General features: G+C 43.5%; 2 protein-coding genes across 4 annotated transcripts; one reads left to right on the plus strand and one right to left on the minus strand.

Annotated features, from left to right (window-relative positions):
* Positions 1 to 31: 31 nt before the first annotated feature.
* Positions 32 to 7,182, minus strand: trip6 (thyroid hormone receptor interactor 6). 3 transcript variants are annotated; one of them, XM_058068004.1, is made up of 10 exons: positions 6,950 to 7,182; positions 3,983 to 4,190; positions 3,805 to 3,908; positions 3,625 to 3,738; positions 2,985 to 3,554; positions 2,790 to 2,886; positions 2,545 to 2,714; positions 2,285 to 2,463; positions 2,099 to 2,219; positions 32 to 1,127 (listed from the first exon to the last, which is right to left on the minus strand). In XM_058068004.1, the coding sequence occupies exons 2-10, from the start codon at positions 4,179 to 4,181 to the stop codon at positions 996 to 998; spliced, it is 1,686 nt and encodes a 561-aa protein (XP_057923987.1). In that variant the 5' UTR covers positions 4,182 to 4,190; positions 6,950 to 7,182; the 3' UTR covers positions 32 to 995. The 3 variants fall into 3 exon arrangements, with proteins under 3 accessions (XP_057923987.1, XP_057923985.1, XP_057923986.1); XM_058068002.1 differs by having other exon boundaries at positions 2,790 to 2,883; positions 6,950 to 7,091; XM_058068003.1 differs by having other exon boundaries at positions 979 to 1,127; positions 2,099 to 2,215; positions 6,950 to 7,091.
* On the plus strand, positions 2,545 to 16,179 carry bcl6b (BCL6B transcription repressor). The gene is made up of 12 exons (XM_058068006.1): positions 2,545 to 2,721; positions 10,252 to 10,315; positions 10,403 to 10,484; positions 11,558 to 11,745; positions 11,824 to 12,066; positions 12,131 to 12,265; positions 12,341 to 12,533; positions 13,140 to 13,318; positions 13,379 to 13,458; positions 13,544 to 13,764; positions 13,833 to 13,970; positions 15,075 to 16,179. The coding sequence occupies exons 4-12, from the start codon at positions 11,567 to 11,569 to the stop codon at positions 15,213 to 15,215; spliced, it is 1,509 nt and encodes a 502-aa protein (XP_057923989.1). The 5' UTR covers positions 2,545 to 2,721; positions 10,252 to 10,315; positions 10,403 to 10,484; positions 11,558 to 11,566; the 3' UTR covers positions 15,216 to 16,179.
* Positions 16,180 to 16,210: the final 31 nt, after the last annotated feature.

Consider the following 16,210-nt stretch of genomic DNA (forward strand, 5'->3'; position numbering starts at 1 on the left):
TTCAGTTGAACAAGTCACAGTAAGTCACGTCTGCTTTCAACATTTGTTTTATTATCCGGCACAAAAGATGGCCACCTCCTCACAGCAAAAAAACGCTTGGGATGTTACCATGAGTTCAACTTCACAGCTTTTCAAATTGAGAGGGAAAGAAAAAAATAGGATGTCAGCAAAGCTACATAGCTGATTGTGCAACTGGACAAAACATTAAAACTAAAAATGAAATGATGATGAAAAATGCAACTGAAGCTTTCCAAAAAAAAAGTTAAAACATTCTTCAGGTGAGGTTTGCTGCACATATTTTAGCCCTTTATGACACAAATAGACAAGAAAGAGGGACGGAGGTTAAACAAATACTGTAGCTGAATAACGTAAGGAGTGCAAGGATACACAAATACGGTATCACAAACGACGACATTCAATGGTCTGCCTTTCTTTGCTTTGCATTGTGTTATGTTGTGTTCCCAAGTGGCACAAAAAAAAAAAAAACTTAAGTCTTCCAATTTTACTAGTGATGTTTTCACCCTGTTTTCCTTCATGGCCGACTTCATTGCACCATCATCTTCTGAGTAACAGTCCAAGAGCTACATCGTACACATTTCACTTCACGACGGCTAAACATTCCGTTCGTGCATACTTCTATGAGGCTACAAAAGAGCGGCAAGTCACAGTTATTGTTTGAGGCAATATCTGACACATTTCTGTTATCCTTCAGTATGAAAAAAAAGTGTGCAAGTTGCTGTGTAAATAGTACCTGTATGCTGGGTGGAGCTTCTTGTGTAAATGTTGGACAAAAACATGATAATAAAAAAAAAGATGCAGTCACTCCACTGTAACTCAACCTCTCATTTGGATCAGTAACATAAACAGCTTTCTTGTCACGCTAGCAAATATAACACAATCAAGGAGGGAGGAGGGGAGGGTGTTAAAGCTGTGCGATGTGCCAATGTGATGATGAGCGTTTTTTTTTTGTTTTTCTTTCACAAACAGCGCATTGGTCAGCAGTCTGTGGAGATTTTGGCTGAGAGATCCTGGATACGTCGAGCGCTGCAGCTCTTGCACAAGATGTGGCCGTCCAGCGGGTAGCAGCCACGACCTTCGCCCTCAGAGGACAGCAGGAGGCCGCATTCCTGATCAAGACACAGATTCTCATCGGTCACAAAACACACACTCATTATTTCAGGTAAGTATTTCATCCATAAAGGCAATGTATTTCAACAATGCTGAATGAGTACACAGAGGGTGGAATTATCCAAATATCAATATTTAAATTAGAAATTTGTTGTGTTGTTCAAATACATTTTTAAATCTATATATTGCTATAGTGTTTACAAACTCCAGGATTATGTTGTTGGGGGCAAAAAAAACCTATGGATTTGAATGAGAACCTTTTCGCATTATAGTGGATAGCCGCACATTTTTAGATTTTAATTACATTTAATTGAACTTTATTTTTGTTTTTTCCTCTGAAAACACATCTCATACACCCAAACCCGGTAATAATGTATAGATACTTGTCAAAGCAGGTAAAATATATACCACGCATGTCCCACTGCTACAAAAAAAGCCCACAATATTTACTTTTATGCTATGTTTTTTTCATCAAGTGTTGGGATTTCGAACATTGTTCAGCCATCCTTGAATGTACCATAGCTGCTGTGAGACGCAAAATTAAATTATTTTGTGGGTGAATACCTCCCACTGTTATTTGAGCAAATTATACTAATTCTTTACCTAAATTAAACATTTTCAAGCATTAAAATGCATAAGTGATTTGACGAATAAGAAGCATTGTATTTGTGAATGTAGTACTTAAAGTTGAGCACATTATCATGGCTTCTGCTTGGACATCAACAATTAGCAAGCAACTGTTTGAGTCCAATGGGAAAAAAGCCATACATCAAGTATCGGTATTGGTATGAATGATATTCGCTCTGTAATTTACTTTATTGTTGGCTCACCCACCTCTTGCAAACTGAATAGCAAATTATAGCGCCCTCTGCTGGTTGCTGCCTTGTAATGATTATGATTACACTTTCAAGGCTCAAAGATGTTGACTAATTCACAACCGGATAAAACACGCCCGACCATGTCGTCTCACCTCGCAGACGTAACAGTTGACATGGAAGCTGCGGTCTAGAGCCACGATCCTGACCGTCTCCTCCTGGCCCGCTTCTGGCATGATGGGCTCACCACACACAGAACATCGAGGTGCGTACTTCCTTTTTGGGTGTGAGTTCGAGGTTAGTTCCATGTGATGCATATACACATCGGTCTGTGTGTGTACCTGTGAAAGTCATCGATGCAGTGTATCTGCGACGTGGCATCCACGGTGAAGGGCACGCCGTCCAGGCAGCAGTTACACACCACGCATGTAAAACAGCGAGGATGGTACGCTTTTCCCATGGCGCGAAGGATGCGGTCCAAGATGGGCTTGGAGCACTTTGAGCATCGCTCTAGTGTACTCTGGAAGAACAAAAAAAAAAAGCTAATTGTCATTTCAGAAAGGTATTTCATGACAACTTTGCGGGACATTTTGACACTCACAATGTAGCAAGTCTCACAGTAGCTCTTCTTGTCCAAGGCGTAGAAGGGCTGTCCTCGCAAGCGGGCATGGCACGTGATGCAGGTGAAGCACTCCACGTGGAACACTTGCTCCATGGCGATGCAGCCGCTGCCGTCGCCAACCACATTGTCGCCGCAGCGGGCGCAGCGGCCTGAAAGGTATGTTTTTATTCCTTTATTCAATTCTCGATCCATGTTTATCATGTGTTGACAAGTTGTAAACGTACCAAAATAATCCTCTGCTGGGGGGTGGTTCATATCGTACACCAGCTTCTTGGTGAGGCGGTCCAACTCCTCCTCTGGTCTTGTGGGTGCTGCCACCTGCTGGTGATAAAGATGGTATGTGCGTCAGATTACGACTTAATACATTTTGTAAAGATTTTAAGTCATATATTTATTATTGTTTATGTATTTTGCCGCACCTTGCTGGACTGATAAGAAAAACTCTGTGCAGGCCCTGATTGATTATTTTCCATTCCTCTTTTCGGCAAGACCATCTGGTTGCCTCTTGCTCCTGATCCACTCCCCTTGTAGCACACCTCAGAGTTGCTCTCCTGCAAGCTCGGATGCGGAGGGTACCAATCCTGGGGGGTGGTCTGAGGCGGGGGGCGTGGCACGTGCTGGCGAGGCTGTGGCGGTGTGTAGGCCTGCTCCGCCTGCCTCCCCGTCTGAGAGTACGTGACCGGTTGGGCGGTCTTGACCTGCACGCTGAATCTTGGCCCCGTGGGGGTGGAGGCTGTTGTGTAGGAGGCCGGCACGGGTTGGGGGTACGGTTTTGGCGCGGATGAGGTGTAGTAGTCCTGTTGATGGGACGCTGGGTACTGAGATGCGTGCTGCTCAGCGTAAGAGGACGGCGGGTGGTACTGGTTGTGGTTCTGGGGGTGAGGAGGGTACCCCGAAGAGGGTCGGCTCTGAGGCGGAGCTGCGTTGTGGTGCGCAGGTTTGTAGTGATCCCCTGAGAGGTATTTGTTGTAAGGCACGTTGTCGTACAGCTGTGAAGTCCAAAGAAATATAATCAATTCTTGCTAATGATCCAAAAGTGATGACAGACGGGTGTCATACTTGTGTGCTGGAGTCATGGGGGTGACTGTCGAGGTCGGCCAGCATGGATGTGAGGGAGTCGATATCAGCGTCTATCTTGGAGTGATGGCTCACTTGCTTGTCTGGGCCGCGGTGCTAGAATGACAGCATGTTCATATTTTTTAAAAGTCCACTTCCGAAAGAAATGTTAGAAATACTTACTGGGAGCTCGTAACCGTCCACATGAGGGCTCCAGTTGCGCTCGTCTTTGGGCCCGTGTGGACGGGTGTAGTAGACATCACCAGGCAAATGATGACCAGGACCGACTTTGCAAGCACAGAGCCATTATTACCATTGATAGGGACATAACACTCAAACAATTTGGGTTCCAGTGTCTTACCTGTAGGACCTGTAGCCATGTACCTAGTGGTACCACCTCCTCCGTTCTGGTCATAAGTGTTATATTTTGGCCGAAAGTCAGGCACACTCTTCTTGTTGGGTGCTCGGTAAATGGCCGAGCCTGCAGAGTGAGACATCTGGGGGACGGCTCGCTCTGGACTGTTCAGAGTCCTCGGTGGCAGCCAGGTGGGACCAGACATGGCAGGATTCTTAAGAGGAAAAGTATAATTATTAAATAAAATGTGTGTAGCTGCATTTTCATTCATTCATTCATTTATTCATTTTCTACCGCTTTTTCCTCACGAGGGTCGCAGGGGGTGCTGGAACCTATCCCAGCTGTCTTTGGGAGAGATGGGCACATATAGACAAACAACCATTCACACTCACATTCATACCTATGGACAATTTGGAGTGGCCAATTAACCTAGCATGTTTTTGGAATGCGGGAGGAAACCGGAGTACCCGGAGAAAACCCACGCATGCACAGGGAGAACATGCAAACTTCACACAGAGATGGCCGAGGGTGGAATTGAACCCTGGTCTCCTAGCTGTGAGGTCTGCGCGTTAACCACTAGACCGCCGTGCCGCCCCGCTGCATTTTCATCTTATAGGTAATTGAAAACAAAGGGATGTTTCCTATGGTAACAAGGACATACAGGATCAAACAATGGGCTCGGAGTTTTCAAGCAGGAAGTGAAGCTTGTTGGAAAGGTTTGGGGATTTCCAACATGCCTGCACATTGCCCCCCAAAAACACACACAAGCACAGCTGCGACTCAGTCGCTACTCTTACTTAGCGTCACTACAATGCTTATTGTCTTTGGGTGTTTACACAATCATATCAATGGTTGAAAGAAAATAGGAAATATTATGCAATGATTGCACCTGGCTCCAAACAATATATGACTGTACAGTACGTGGCTGTACAATACATAAATAAAAACAGTAGCACATAGCTGACTTGACAATTTGGCAGCATATTGTCACAATATAATACAATACAATACTAACTACACGGAACCAGCTGAAGGGGCTGTCCACACGGAAATGTTTTCAGGTCAAAACAGCAAAGTGCTTTTTTTCCTTTAGAATATGATTTTTTTCCCTTAATATATTCACTCCAGGGCTGCACGCCGGTCTAGTGGTTAGCGCGCAGACCTCACAGCTAGGAGACCAGGGTTCAATTCCACCCTCAGCCATCTCTGTGTGGAGTTTGCATGTTCTCTCCGTGCATGTGTGGGTTTTCTCCGGGTACTCCGGTTTCCTCCCACATACCAAAAACATGCTAGGTTAATTGGTGACTCCAAATTGTCCATAGGTATGAATGTGAGTGTGAATGGTTGTTTGTCTATATGTGCCCTGTGATTGGCTGGCCACCAGTCCAGGGTGTACCCCTGAATGAATATTCACTCCATTCTCGTAAAATTCCCGGCTGTCTTCATCATCAACTGCATTTCAACTTCAATTTCTTTAATATTTCAACTTTATGCTACTAAAATGATGTTATTTTTCCTCATCATATTACTATGGCACCCTCATAAAATTATGACTTTTTCTCATTAGATTACAAATGTTTTCTCTTAATACTTTGACTTTATTGTTGGAAAAATGACTGCAGATTTTTATCAATTTTTGCTGTTTTTTTTTTTTATCGTTTACTTTTTTTGTTTAACAAAATGTGCAAAAGGTCCAATAAAAAACAGCCGTTGTTCGCAAATGGCCTCAAGGCCGCACCTTAGACACTCATGCCTTACAGCAGTGCTTCTCAATTATTTTCTGTCATGCCCCCCCAAGGAACAGTAATTTCTTCCGGTGTGATAGCAATGGCTACCGTTTGTGTCAATGTCAGTCAGTGAGTGAGTGAGTGCTGCATTGAGATAAGCAGGTTCCACTGTACAAGGAAGTGGTTTATGTATGATGTGAGAAGTTTGAGAGTGGAAAAAAAATAACCAACTCACTCAGACTGATTGAGAGAATTTGGGGTCTGTCAGAAATCCTCGTTGCCAAGAGGATTACCATATTTGAATGTATGAGAGGATGGTGTCACAGCACAAAAACACAATGCTTGAACTCAAAATCTAAGGCTATCAGCTCTTTAGTTTATTTAATACTCGTACTTTAACTGGAGACTTAACTGATATAAGAGCACAGGTAAAAGTTGACAAAAAGCTCCACACTTCTCACTGATTTTAAACTCATCACAGTCACTTAAAGCCCAGGTTGACCTGGCATAAATTAACCTTCAGTGTTTATAAATCCCTTGGAGTGGAAAAGAGAACAGTTTATGTACAAATGTGTGGATTTTGCCATTCATTAACTGAGATGGGTGCTAAAGCGTCAATTAAAGGAACAGCATACTCGACATCCGGTGCTTCCTCCCTTCCTTTCAAAGTAAACAGTGACACGTTGGTAGCACAGAAAAAAAAACATTACACGAGTAGAAATAACACATGAGAAATGACTGGCAGATTTAAAAGTCGATAGTAACCCCCGTCTTGTAGGAAACGGACTATAGTGACAAGGAGTCAAGTTATCTCATACTACTATAACCTCAAAATCTCAAGCATTTTATTTTGAAGGCGAACTGCTCCCGCTAACTACATGTAGCTACACGTAGCTATATTTGCATGTTATTAACTGTACAAATAGCTGCATGTTTGTATAGTCGTGCGTCAATAAAAATAAACATATTAATTCAAAACAAAGTAACACGAGGCTAGTAGCTATTTGCGTGCAAACTACCACCTAACTACCTTCGATATTTATAACGATGTATTTACTGCCAATGTCTTATCATGCAAGTCGTGAGTTAGTTGTGATGTTGTTAGTAATTGCCAAATAACTACTTTATTACGCCTGGTTGCTGTGTTTTTCCACTGTATCAATGCGGGTGATACTGCCTATAGGGTAAACTACATGAAAAAATGGGGAAATAAAATATGGGGAACAATGAGAGAATGCGCACTTACCACCAGTAATGGCACACGACAGCACGACGTTTGGCTGCCATGGAATCTTGCGAAAAAAGTTGTCCAGGAGTATGAAGGCCTTTTGTTGTTTTTCACGCTACTTGACGGCGTTAACCTACTTTCGCCAGGGATCCAGAAGAAGAGGCCTGCTGGCTGCAGCGAGCCTCGGTTCTCGATGCATTCCCAATGGGTGACGTAAGCCCGCGGGGGCGCGCGTGAGCGTGTGCGCGCAGAGAAAGCAAAATGGGTGTGACTGACAGGAGGGGTGGGCGATAGTTGAAAGTTTGCTACGGATCCGATGTAAATACAATTGCAGTACTGCCACTTGAGGGTTGTTATTAATGTTGTTATTCATATTGATTACATTTTTTGCATGGTCATCATATTATATGGATTTTCAATTATTGTTTGTATTTTTTTTGAAACTCTGGTATTAATCCTGTGCATCTCTGTTCCACAGTATGGGATTTGCATATTGTTTCCCCCCTCTGCTGTGATTATGGAGGTCAAGTATTTGCTTCATGGTTCATGAAATTTGGGTCAACTGTCTCCCTCCCTTAAGCCGGAGGTCCCCAGCTTATAGTTTACTTCTTAAACGGAAGGCTTTCATATGTGCATTCATGTGTTCTCGCCAAAACTTGGAAAAACAAGCCCGGATGCTCCCTGGGATTTCCCTCTTTCGTCCACCTGCGCCCCGCCCCCTTGCAGTGGCCGCTTGCCCTTATATGTCCACAGTGGTGCAAAGGACAGGAAGACTTTTGTTTACGTGTGCAGGCACTGTCAACCCCTTTCTGGAGGTGGCATCAGTCCTGATGTTGTCCAGTTTACCGCAGGTCGTCATGGCAACCACAGGACTCTTGATGATTCCAAACCACTTTTAAAAGTGGTATATTCGTCCAACTTTGCAGGACTTGGGATCACACACGGATATTAAAATGCAGGAAGTGAGCAGCAACTTTGCCAAGGGGTTTTCGACTCAATGGCTTCCGCCCATTGGAGAGCTTGTTTAGTAATGTTGTCACTTTTCCTTAACCACCCCTCCCCACCCCCTTCCATCCGTTCTTCTCACAATGCCTGGAAGCAGCCGAGACCTACATGTCCCTCTTTGTTTTCTTTGTCCATGTTGTTCTTTTTAAAAATTACAAAGCACTGCAGTGATCCGTCGAAACAACAAATCAGAGCGTAAACATGCTTGCTGACACAGATGTTTTCTAATGGCTTCGCTGTCCACAGAACTAAAAAACAGCGGAAGATTTTAAAGAATCCATTGTCTTCAGACAGAGGTGTCTAAACTTTTTCCATAAAAAAAAGAAGGATGCGAACGGGCCACTTTGATACATTTTGTACATTAAATATGCTAAAACTAATCAAACGTACGTACATTAATATATGCTCAACTGTCTGAGGAAAGCATCCACATTGTATAGCTTTGTATTCTAGTTACTGTACAAAGCAAGTTGGTGTAATAACTAATAACATATTCCACCACTAATAAATTAATTGGATTTTTATAATTTTTATAATTTTTAGAATAAAAAACAAGCTGTGGCCTTTGGACACCCCTGTCTGTGGAGGATAGGCCCTTTACTTAAAAGTATTACACAATGCTGCTTCAGTAAACTAAGATAATGAAAATCAATCAGTGTCTCAGTGTAACACACTTTACACCCAATATGAGGTAACTTTCACCCATTTTTTATTGATATGTGAACCCTGTAACTCCCCCTGCCTGCCCCGTTGCTTTTACTCCTCCATGGTGTCCGACTTGCTTATTATTATTATTATTATTGACGGATGTCCTGCACTGCAGTTTTTTCATCCATGTCTCTGAGCAGCTATGCAGGATGCATTTAAAAGTCGGTGTGTGTTGGGGACAATGTGGGGTGTCTGTGTGTGTGTGTGTGGGGGGGGGGGGGGGGTGTCAGTTCCTGCACATCTGTCGGCTGCATTTCTCCCAAAGCAGAGAAAAGGCTGTTTTTCACAAAACGAGCAGACAGTGTCTCCCAGCTAGAAGCCACAATGTTGTCTCGCTTCCTTCCGACTTGTGATCTCTAGACTCTAGACCAGGGGTCTCAAACACGTGGCCCGCGGGCCAAATGTGAAAGTTTAATGTTAGTGCGGCCCGCGCAAGTTTGATATGAATGATGTATGGTATCATGTACCCAGAAAAAAATATTATGTTTGATGAATGTTTATGTTAAAGGTTAAATAACTGTTAATAGTTATCCTCCCTATCCGTGTGGAAGTGGTAATTTTTTGGCTATTTAAGTTTAAAGGAAATAACTTGAAGGCTACCGTTTAGGTCGCTAGCTCTCTAGTTTGCGAGTTAGCATGTGTCTCAAGACCCTGCAGTTGCGCAATATGTAGAGCGCAATAAAAAGAGTATAAATGTGACTATAGTCGTGTTTTGTCTACAGGGCTCTAATAATGCTTTGTTCATTTTAATCTGAAAAAAATAATTTGTCTACCCACCAACTATATGTGGTTTCTTAAGTTTTTATTATTTGCCGTTTTATTATTATTATTATATTTATTTATTACTTATTGATTGATATTCTTTATTCTTGATTTGTTTATTTATTTTTCATCTTATTTTGTGTAGAAAAATAAAAATTAAGATATTTGAGAACAGTGGAATGTTTTATCAAAGCTTTTCTTGTAGAAAATCGGAACCAAAGAAAAAGTTTATTCATTTTTCTGTTTTTAATAAATGCGTTTTTTTTTTTTTTTGGGAAAACCTGATGCGGCCCAGCCTCGCCCAGACCCTAGCTCCAGTGTCCCCCAAGTAAATTGAGTTTGAGACCCCTGCTCTAGACTCTCAGCTTTGTTGTGAACTCCCACTGATAATAATATATATTTTTTTATAACAATTTAACAGTCCGTCTTCCAGCTTCCCCTGTCCTGGAGCGAGGTGAAGGCTGTCGGAAAGCGTCGGTGGGGGGAACTTGATGTTTTGATGGCTCGTCCCTGGACAATGAGGCATGTAAGCACCTCTCCCCAAGAGTCCTCATCAATATTTTTTTCAACAGGACCCCACAATGCTTTCCTGCCATTGCTTTGCTCTCAGCAATGGGGGTTTAGACAAACTAATATCCCACTAAAAATACTTGGACCTCAGAGTACCGGCCAGGCCTTTTTCCTGCGCGTGGGCCATTGAGGAAAAAGGAAATACAAGGAGGGGTGTGCGGGTGGTGGGGGCTTCTCTCTCTACATTATAAAGAGTCTCCTCCCTGCATCCTCCTCACATACTGCTGATCAGAGCCAGTAGAAGCCCCCATCCCCACCTTCATGTGTGATTGTAGGAGCCTGAGGCAAGGGGCTTGAGGTCAGCGCGGGGCACGTCGGTTCTCGTCCCTGCTGGTCGGGGTGAGTTGAATGAAAATTAATATGCATGGTGTCGTCAAAATAGACAGAAAAATGAAAAGGATGCTTGTTTTTGTTTGTTTTTTAAAGGTACGAGTAGGGAGCTGGTCTCACCTAACACAAGTGTCCGGGACACTTGTGTCTATTTATTCTTTGCCTTACACAACATTAGGTGAGTATTGTACTGTCAGTCATTCATAGCAAGGGTGTGCAAACTTTTTTCCACCGAGGGCATTCAGAAAAATTGTAGTGGTGGGGGTAATTTGATATATTTTGTGCATTAGATAAATTGTACGGTTGGGGGCAATTTGATACATTTTGTTCATTAAAGATGCTAATAGCAATCAAATGTAGGTCAAAGTATGCTAAGCTATCTGAGCAAAACAGACAGCAAATTTTACACAAATTAGTGTAATATATACTGTATATCATTAATAATGAATTTTATTTTTACAATATGCAGAGGCCACCCTCGGCCATCTCTGTGTGGAGTTTGCATGTTCTCCCCGTGCATGCGTGGGTTTTCTCCGGGTACTCCGGTTTCCTCCCACATTCATTCATTCATTCATTCATTTTCTACCGCTTTTCCTCACGAGTGTCGCATGGGGTGCTGGAGCCTATCCCAGCTGTCTTTGGGCGAGAGGCGGGGTACACCCTGGACTGGTCGCCAGCCAATCACAGGGCACATATAGACAAACAACCATTCACACTCACATTCATACCTATGGACAATTTGGAGTCGCCAATTAACCTAGCATGTTTTTGGAATGTGGGAGGAAACCGGAGTACCCGGAGAAAACCCACTCATGCACGGGGAGAACATGCAAACTCCACACCGAGGAGGCCGAGGGTGGAATTGAATCCTGGTCTGCGTGCTAACCACTAGACCGCCGTGGTGCCCCATTCCAAAAACATGCTAGGTTAATTGGCGACTCCAAATTGTCCATAGGTATGAATGTGAGTGTGAATGGTTGTTTGTCTATATGTGCCCTGTGATTGGCTGGCGACCAGTCCAGGGTGTACCCCGCCTCTCGCCCGAAGACAGCTGGGATAGGCTCCAGCACCCCCACGACCCTCGTGAGGAAAAGCGGTAGAAAATGAATGAATGAATGAATGAATATGCAGAGGACCAATAAAAAATGAGCTGCGGGCCGAAAACGTCCCCCCTGCCGCACTTTTGACACACCTGATATATACTATAATAGTGGTTGTGTAATGTCCTTATAAAGATGTGTAACACTATAGGACAGCAAGATGGAAGCGGCGGAAGGACCCAGAGTGTCCGGTGGCTACGTGAAGGAGTTCACGCGCCACTGCAACGACGTGCTGCTCAACCTCAACGAACTGCGGCGCCGTGGAATCTTAACCGACGCCACCCTAGCGGTGGGTGACGTGCACCTCCAGGCGCACTCTGCAGTGCTGGTGGCCTGCAGGTGAGTACGCACAAACCATTCAAAGTAGTCCAAGTTTGGAATCATTCAAATCTGAGTCTTTTATTTTCCCCCTCCTAGCGGCTTCTTCTATTCGCTCTACACGCGTCACATGTTGCTCCAGAGTGGCGCCAGAGAGCAGTTCATGACTGTGTCCCTCCCCAGCCACCTGGAGCCAAGCAGCGTCTCCCTCCTGCTGGACTTCATGTACACCTCCCGTCTCCCACTGACGCCCGCCATCGCCCCTGGCGTGCTGGCTGTGGCGGCCTACATGCAGATGGACCACGTGGCGGACACCTGCCGGAACTACATGCAGCTGCACTGGTGAGGAACTGGACAAGATCACAGTGATGATCAAATCAGGAAACCTCACATAGTGTTTTTACAGCAGGGAAGATATAAGCGTGAGACACCCCCAACTGGTGCTGGACCCCAGGGTGTCTGTAGCATCTGTGGCCCCGAAAGGTGTAGACCCGTCTAATCCTGGACCGCTAAAGTTCCCCCCAGCAGCAGAGATGGTCAAGTAAGAAAATATACTGACGTCACATTGGGACTTTTCCAAGAGCGGTTCATGCAACACTTCCTTTTCCTTTCCCAGGTTCCCGGGGGAGGCCAGGCATCCGCTCATGCCGGGGGCTTTCCCGAGCCGCAAGGCTGCCTGCGAAGAGATGAAAAATGAGCCTGATTCGCCTGTTCCAGGTATGCCGGTTCCGTCTCCGGACAGCCCTGCACGCTCCAGCTGCCAGCCCAGCTCACCGGCTGAGTCCAAAACCTGCAACAAAAACCTTGTGGTGAGTTCAAGGACATGAATTATGATTTAGTGTATTGCTTCTACTGTCGGGGGGAGGGGTTTGAGAGGCAGGGAGTACATTCAGTGTTAATGCCAACATGTACACATTTATTGTACTCAACATGAAATTTGGGGTGGCACGACGGTCGAGTGGTTAGCGCACAGACCTCACAGCTAGGAGGACCAGGGTTCGATTCCACCCTCGGCCATCTCTGTGTGGAGTTTGCATGTTCTCCCCGTGCATGCGTGGGTTTTCTCCGGGTACTCCGGTTTCCTCCCACATTCCAAAAACATGCTAGGTTAATTGGTGACTCCAAATTGTCCATAGGTATGAATGTGAGTGTGAATGGTTGTTTGTCTATATGTGCCCTGTGATTGGCTGGCGACCAAAAGCGGTAGAAAATGAATGAATGAATGAATGTATTGCTTCTACTGTCGAGGGGAGGGGTTTGAGAGGCATTTGAGTGCATTCAGTGTTAATTCAGACCTGCCAACATGTACACATTTATTGTACTCAACATGAAATTTGACTTTTCCATTGTGTTGCATTTTCCTGATTTCGGTTTCGAGTTCAGTCTGTGTATTCAAGTGTGTTATTTTTCCATAGAGTGACACCAAAACCACACCGGACCCAAAGGCCTGCAACTGGAAGAAGTACAAGTACATAGTCCTCAATCCTCTCTGTGCTGGGAGCACCGTGAAGGAGGAGGCGGAGGAAAGCACCACCGTGAACCTGCAAGCCCCCACAGAGGCGTGGCCTGGAGAAGTGCCCGGTCAGATTAATAGGTAGGAAAAAGCATTTTTTCATCCATTAAAGAACTTTGATTGATTAGTCATGTGCACCAGACAGGGGCAGGCCTCCTGCTACGAGGGTTCTGGCCGAGCCCCTCCCCTCGGCCCATGCGCCTCAGTGGAGGATGGAACAGGTGATTATAAACGAGTCACATTATTTAATATTCAAATTAACTTGTTTGTAATGTCTTGTGCCATTTTTTGTGCAAACTGAGACAGGTGCCACTCATGAAGCCGTCAAAAGAGAGCGCTACTACACGCCTTATGGTTACCATAGCAACAATGGAGGAACCAAAACCGTCCTGGCGGGTGAGAAGCCGTACCGGTGCACCGTGTGCAGCGCCCAGTTTAACCGGCCCGCCAACCTGAAGACCCACGCTCGTATTCACTCTGGAGAGAAGCCGTACCGCTGCGACACCTGCGGAGCACACTTTGTTCAGGTGAGGAACACAAAAACAAAAATATTGTTTATAGAATATTGACTTCGATTTGAATTGCTATGCCGCAGGTTGCTCACCTCAGAGCGCACGTGCTGATCCACACGGGGGAGAAGCCTTACCCCTGTCACACCTGCGGCACTCGCTTCCGACACTTGCAGACTCTCAAGAGCCACCTGCGCATCCATACGGGAGAAAAGCCATACTCTGTGAGCCTCCGCACACACTTCACAGGCCTGTTTCAATTCTTAGACTTAGCATTTTGAGTGCCTTTTACATCAGGTGTCAGTACCTGTAAAATGATGTTCACCCTAACCAACCTTAATCATTGCCATCTTGGTTTATGTCCTTCTGTTCACCTACAAGTCCATCCATAACCATCATAACCACATCCATTATTATTATTATTATTATTATTATTATTATTATTATTATTATTATTATTATTATTATTATTATTATTATTATTATTATTATTATTATTATTATTATGTACACTCAAAAAATAAATGTTTAGCCTCAACAAAAAAAATCAACGCAACAATTTCCATTAGTCTTTCTTAGTTATGACAACTTAATTTGAAATTGCTTTGAACCAACAAACAATATTGCATTGTACAAATTAGCTTTTCCTCTTCACTCAGAGCTCATTTTAAGTAATGCTTACTGAATAATTGTTGTCATAGGGACAAGTTTTTAAGTTCGTAACTCAAAAAAATATGTTAAGTCAACTGACTTAATCATTTTATTCAAAGTAGTTTAATTTGTTGTCTACTTAATTATAATAACAATGCACACAGCTTTTTAAGTAGCAGTAACTTAATATATATATACTATATATATATATATGTGTGTGTGTGTATATAATTTTATTAAGTCATGGCAACCTGAATTTTGTTTTAAGCTTACCAACAATAAAATTTGAGTGTATATGACATGCTAAATTAAGTTCATGTAATAGCCAACATTATTATTTGAACATAACTTAAAAAATAAAGTTAGCAACTTAGAAAGTTTATGTAAATCAATTAATTACATTTTTTACATTGAATTCATGTATAAAATCAAGTGGTGTCAACAGATACTCTGAATTACTTTTTAGAGTGTAGCAGAAGGGGAGGGACTAACTCTCATAGTTGCAATTCACAATTAAAATTACTCAAGCGCAACTACAGTAATGGATTTGGGACATCACTACACTGTCACAACTCGTCAGCTTACTACTTACTAGTACAGAAGTACACAAATTGAAACACAGCACAGGATTTCTGTCAGATACTAGAGAAAAAATGGTTTTCATTTTTTTGTGGCAGTGCGAAAAGTGCGACCTCCACTTCCGGCACAAGAGCCAGCTCCGCCTTCACCTGCGACAGAAACACGGTGTCGTCACCAACACCAAGGTCCGCTACAAGGTCCTGACCGAGCCCTACCCTCCCGTTCTGCAGGCCTGCTGAAGCTTTCAAGCACGTTCTCCAAAAATGATAATTGATTAGGGAAAGGGTGCGCAAAGTGTGGCCCCAGGCAGCATTTTTGGTTTGCAGCCCTGGGCACTTTCTAAAAAATACAATTAGTTCATGATTAATGAGATATATCATTAGATATTACTCTAATTTGCTTTGGCAACTATAACATAAAGCTATGATGTTTTCATTCTGATATCTTACCGTATATTAGAGGTCTACACGGCTGGGCTTTTCCTTAGTATAAATTGTGTGAAAAAGATGATATAAGGAAGGATTATGGAAATTATAGGTGACCTTTCAAGAAACAAATGAGGCTATCAATATTTTTTTTATATTAGTTTTCCATAGACGTGGCCATGTTCTTGAGATTTCTTCAGCCCGCCCCGCCCCGTTAGCCGAGGAGTCCGGGCCAGCCGTGGGGCCAGCTGCTCTGTGTAGACCTCTACCGTATATTGACCTACATTGGATTACTTTTAGCATTTTTAAGACACAAAAAGTGGCCCCCCAGAGTCTTACAATTTCTCTCTATGCTGCCCTGGACAGCCCTAAATTAGGGGAAGCTATTTTGGTGGTAGATGAGCATGTTTGTTGGATTTGAAGTGATGCCGATGGTTCTATAGGAAGTCGTTTGGCATGTTTGTGAAGAGTTGTGAGGAGAGAAAGAGCATTAGGAAGAGCAGAAAGAAAAGAGTATGTGCATAAATGGCTGGAAGGATGAAAAAGAGTTGGTTAAAAGCACTTAGTGATGATTTTTATGCTCACATTTATATTTAAGCGGCTTGATGTGTGGGGGCCTGGTGCCTGCATGCGTGTTTTGTAAACTCCTTTACAGTCCAAGCGGGCTAAGGACTTTTAAAGACATACAACAATACAACATGTAGTCTATAACACTAAGGAATTTGGATTTGCTGGCCAAAGATGCTTTGTATAATTCGGATTAAATACTTTTGTTAAAAAAAAATCTATTACAGCTATGGCGTCCTGTC

Source organism: Doryrhamphus excisus, chromosome 3, assembly GCF_030265055.1.
Source record: "Doryrhamphus excisus isolate RoL2022-K1 chromosome 3, RoL_Dexc_1.0, whole genome shotgun sequence".
In the NCBI taxonomy this organism is placed as follows: domain Eukaryota; kingdom Metazoa; phylum Chordata; class Actinopteri; order Syngnathiformes; family Syngnathidae; genus Doryrhamphus; species Doryrhamphus excisus.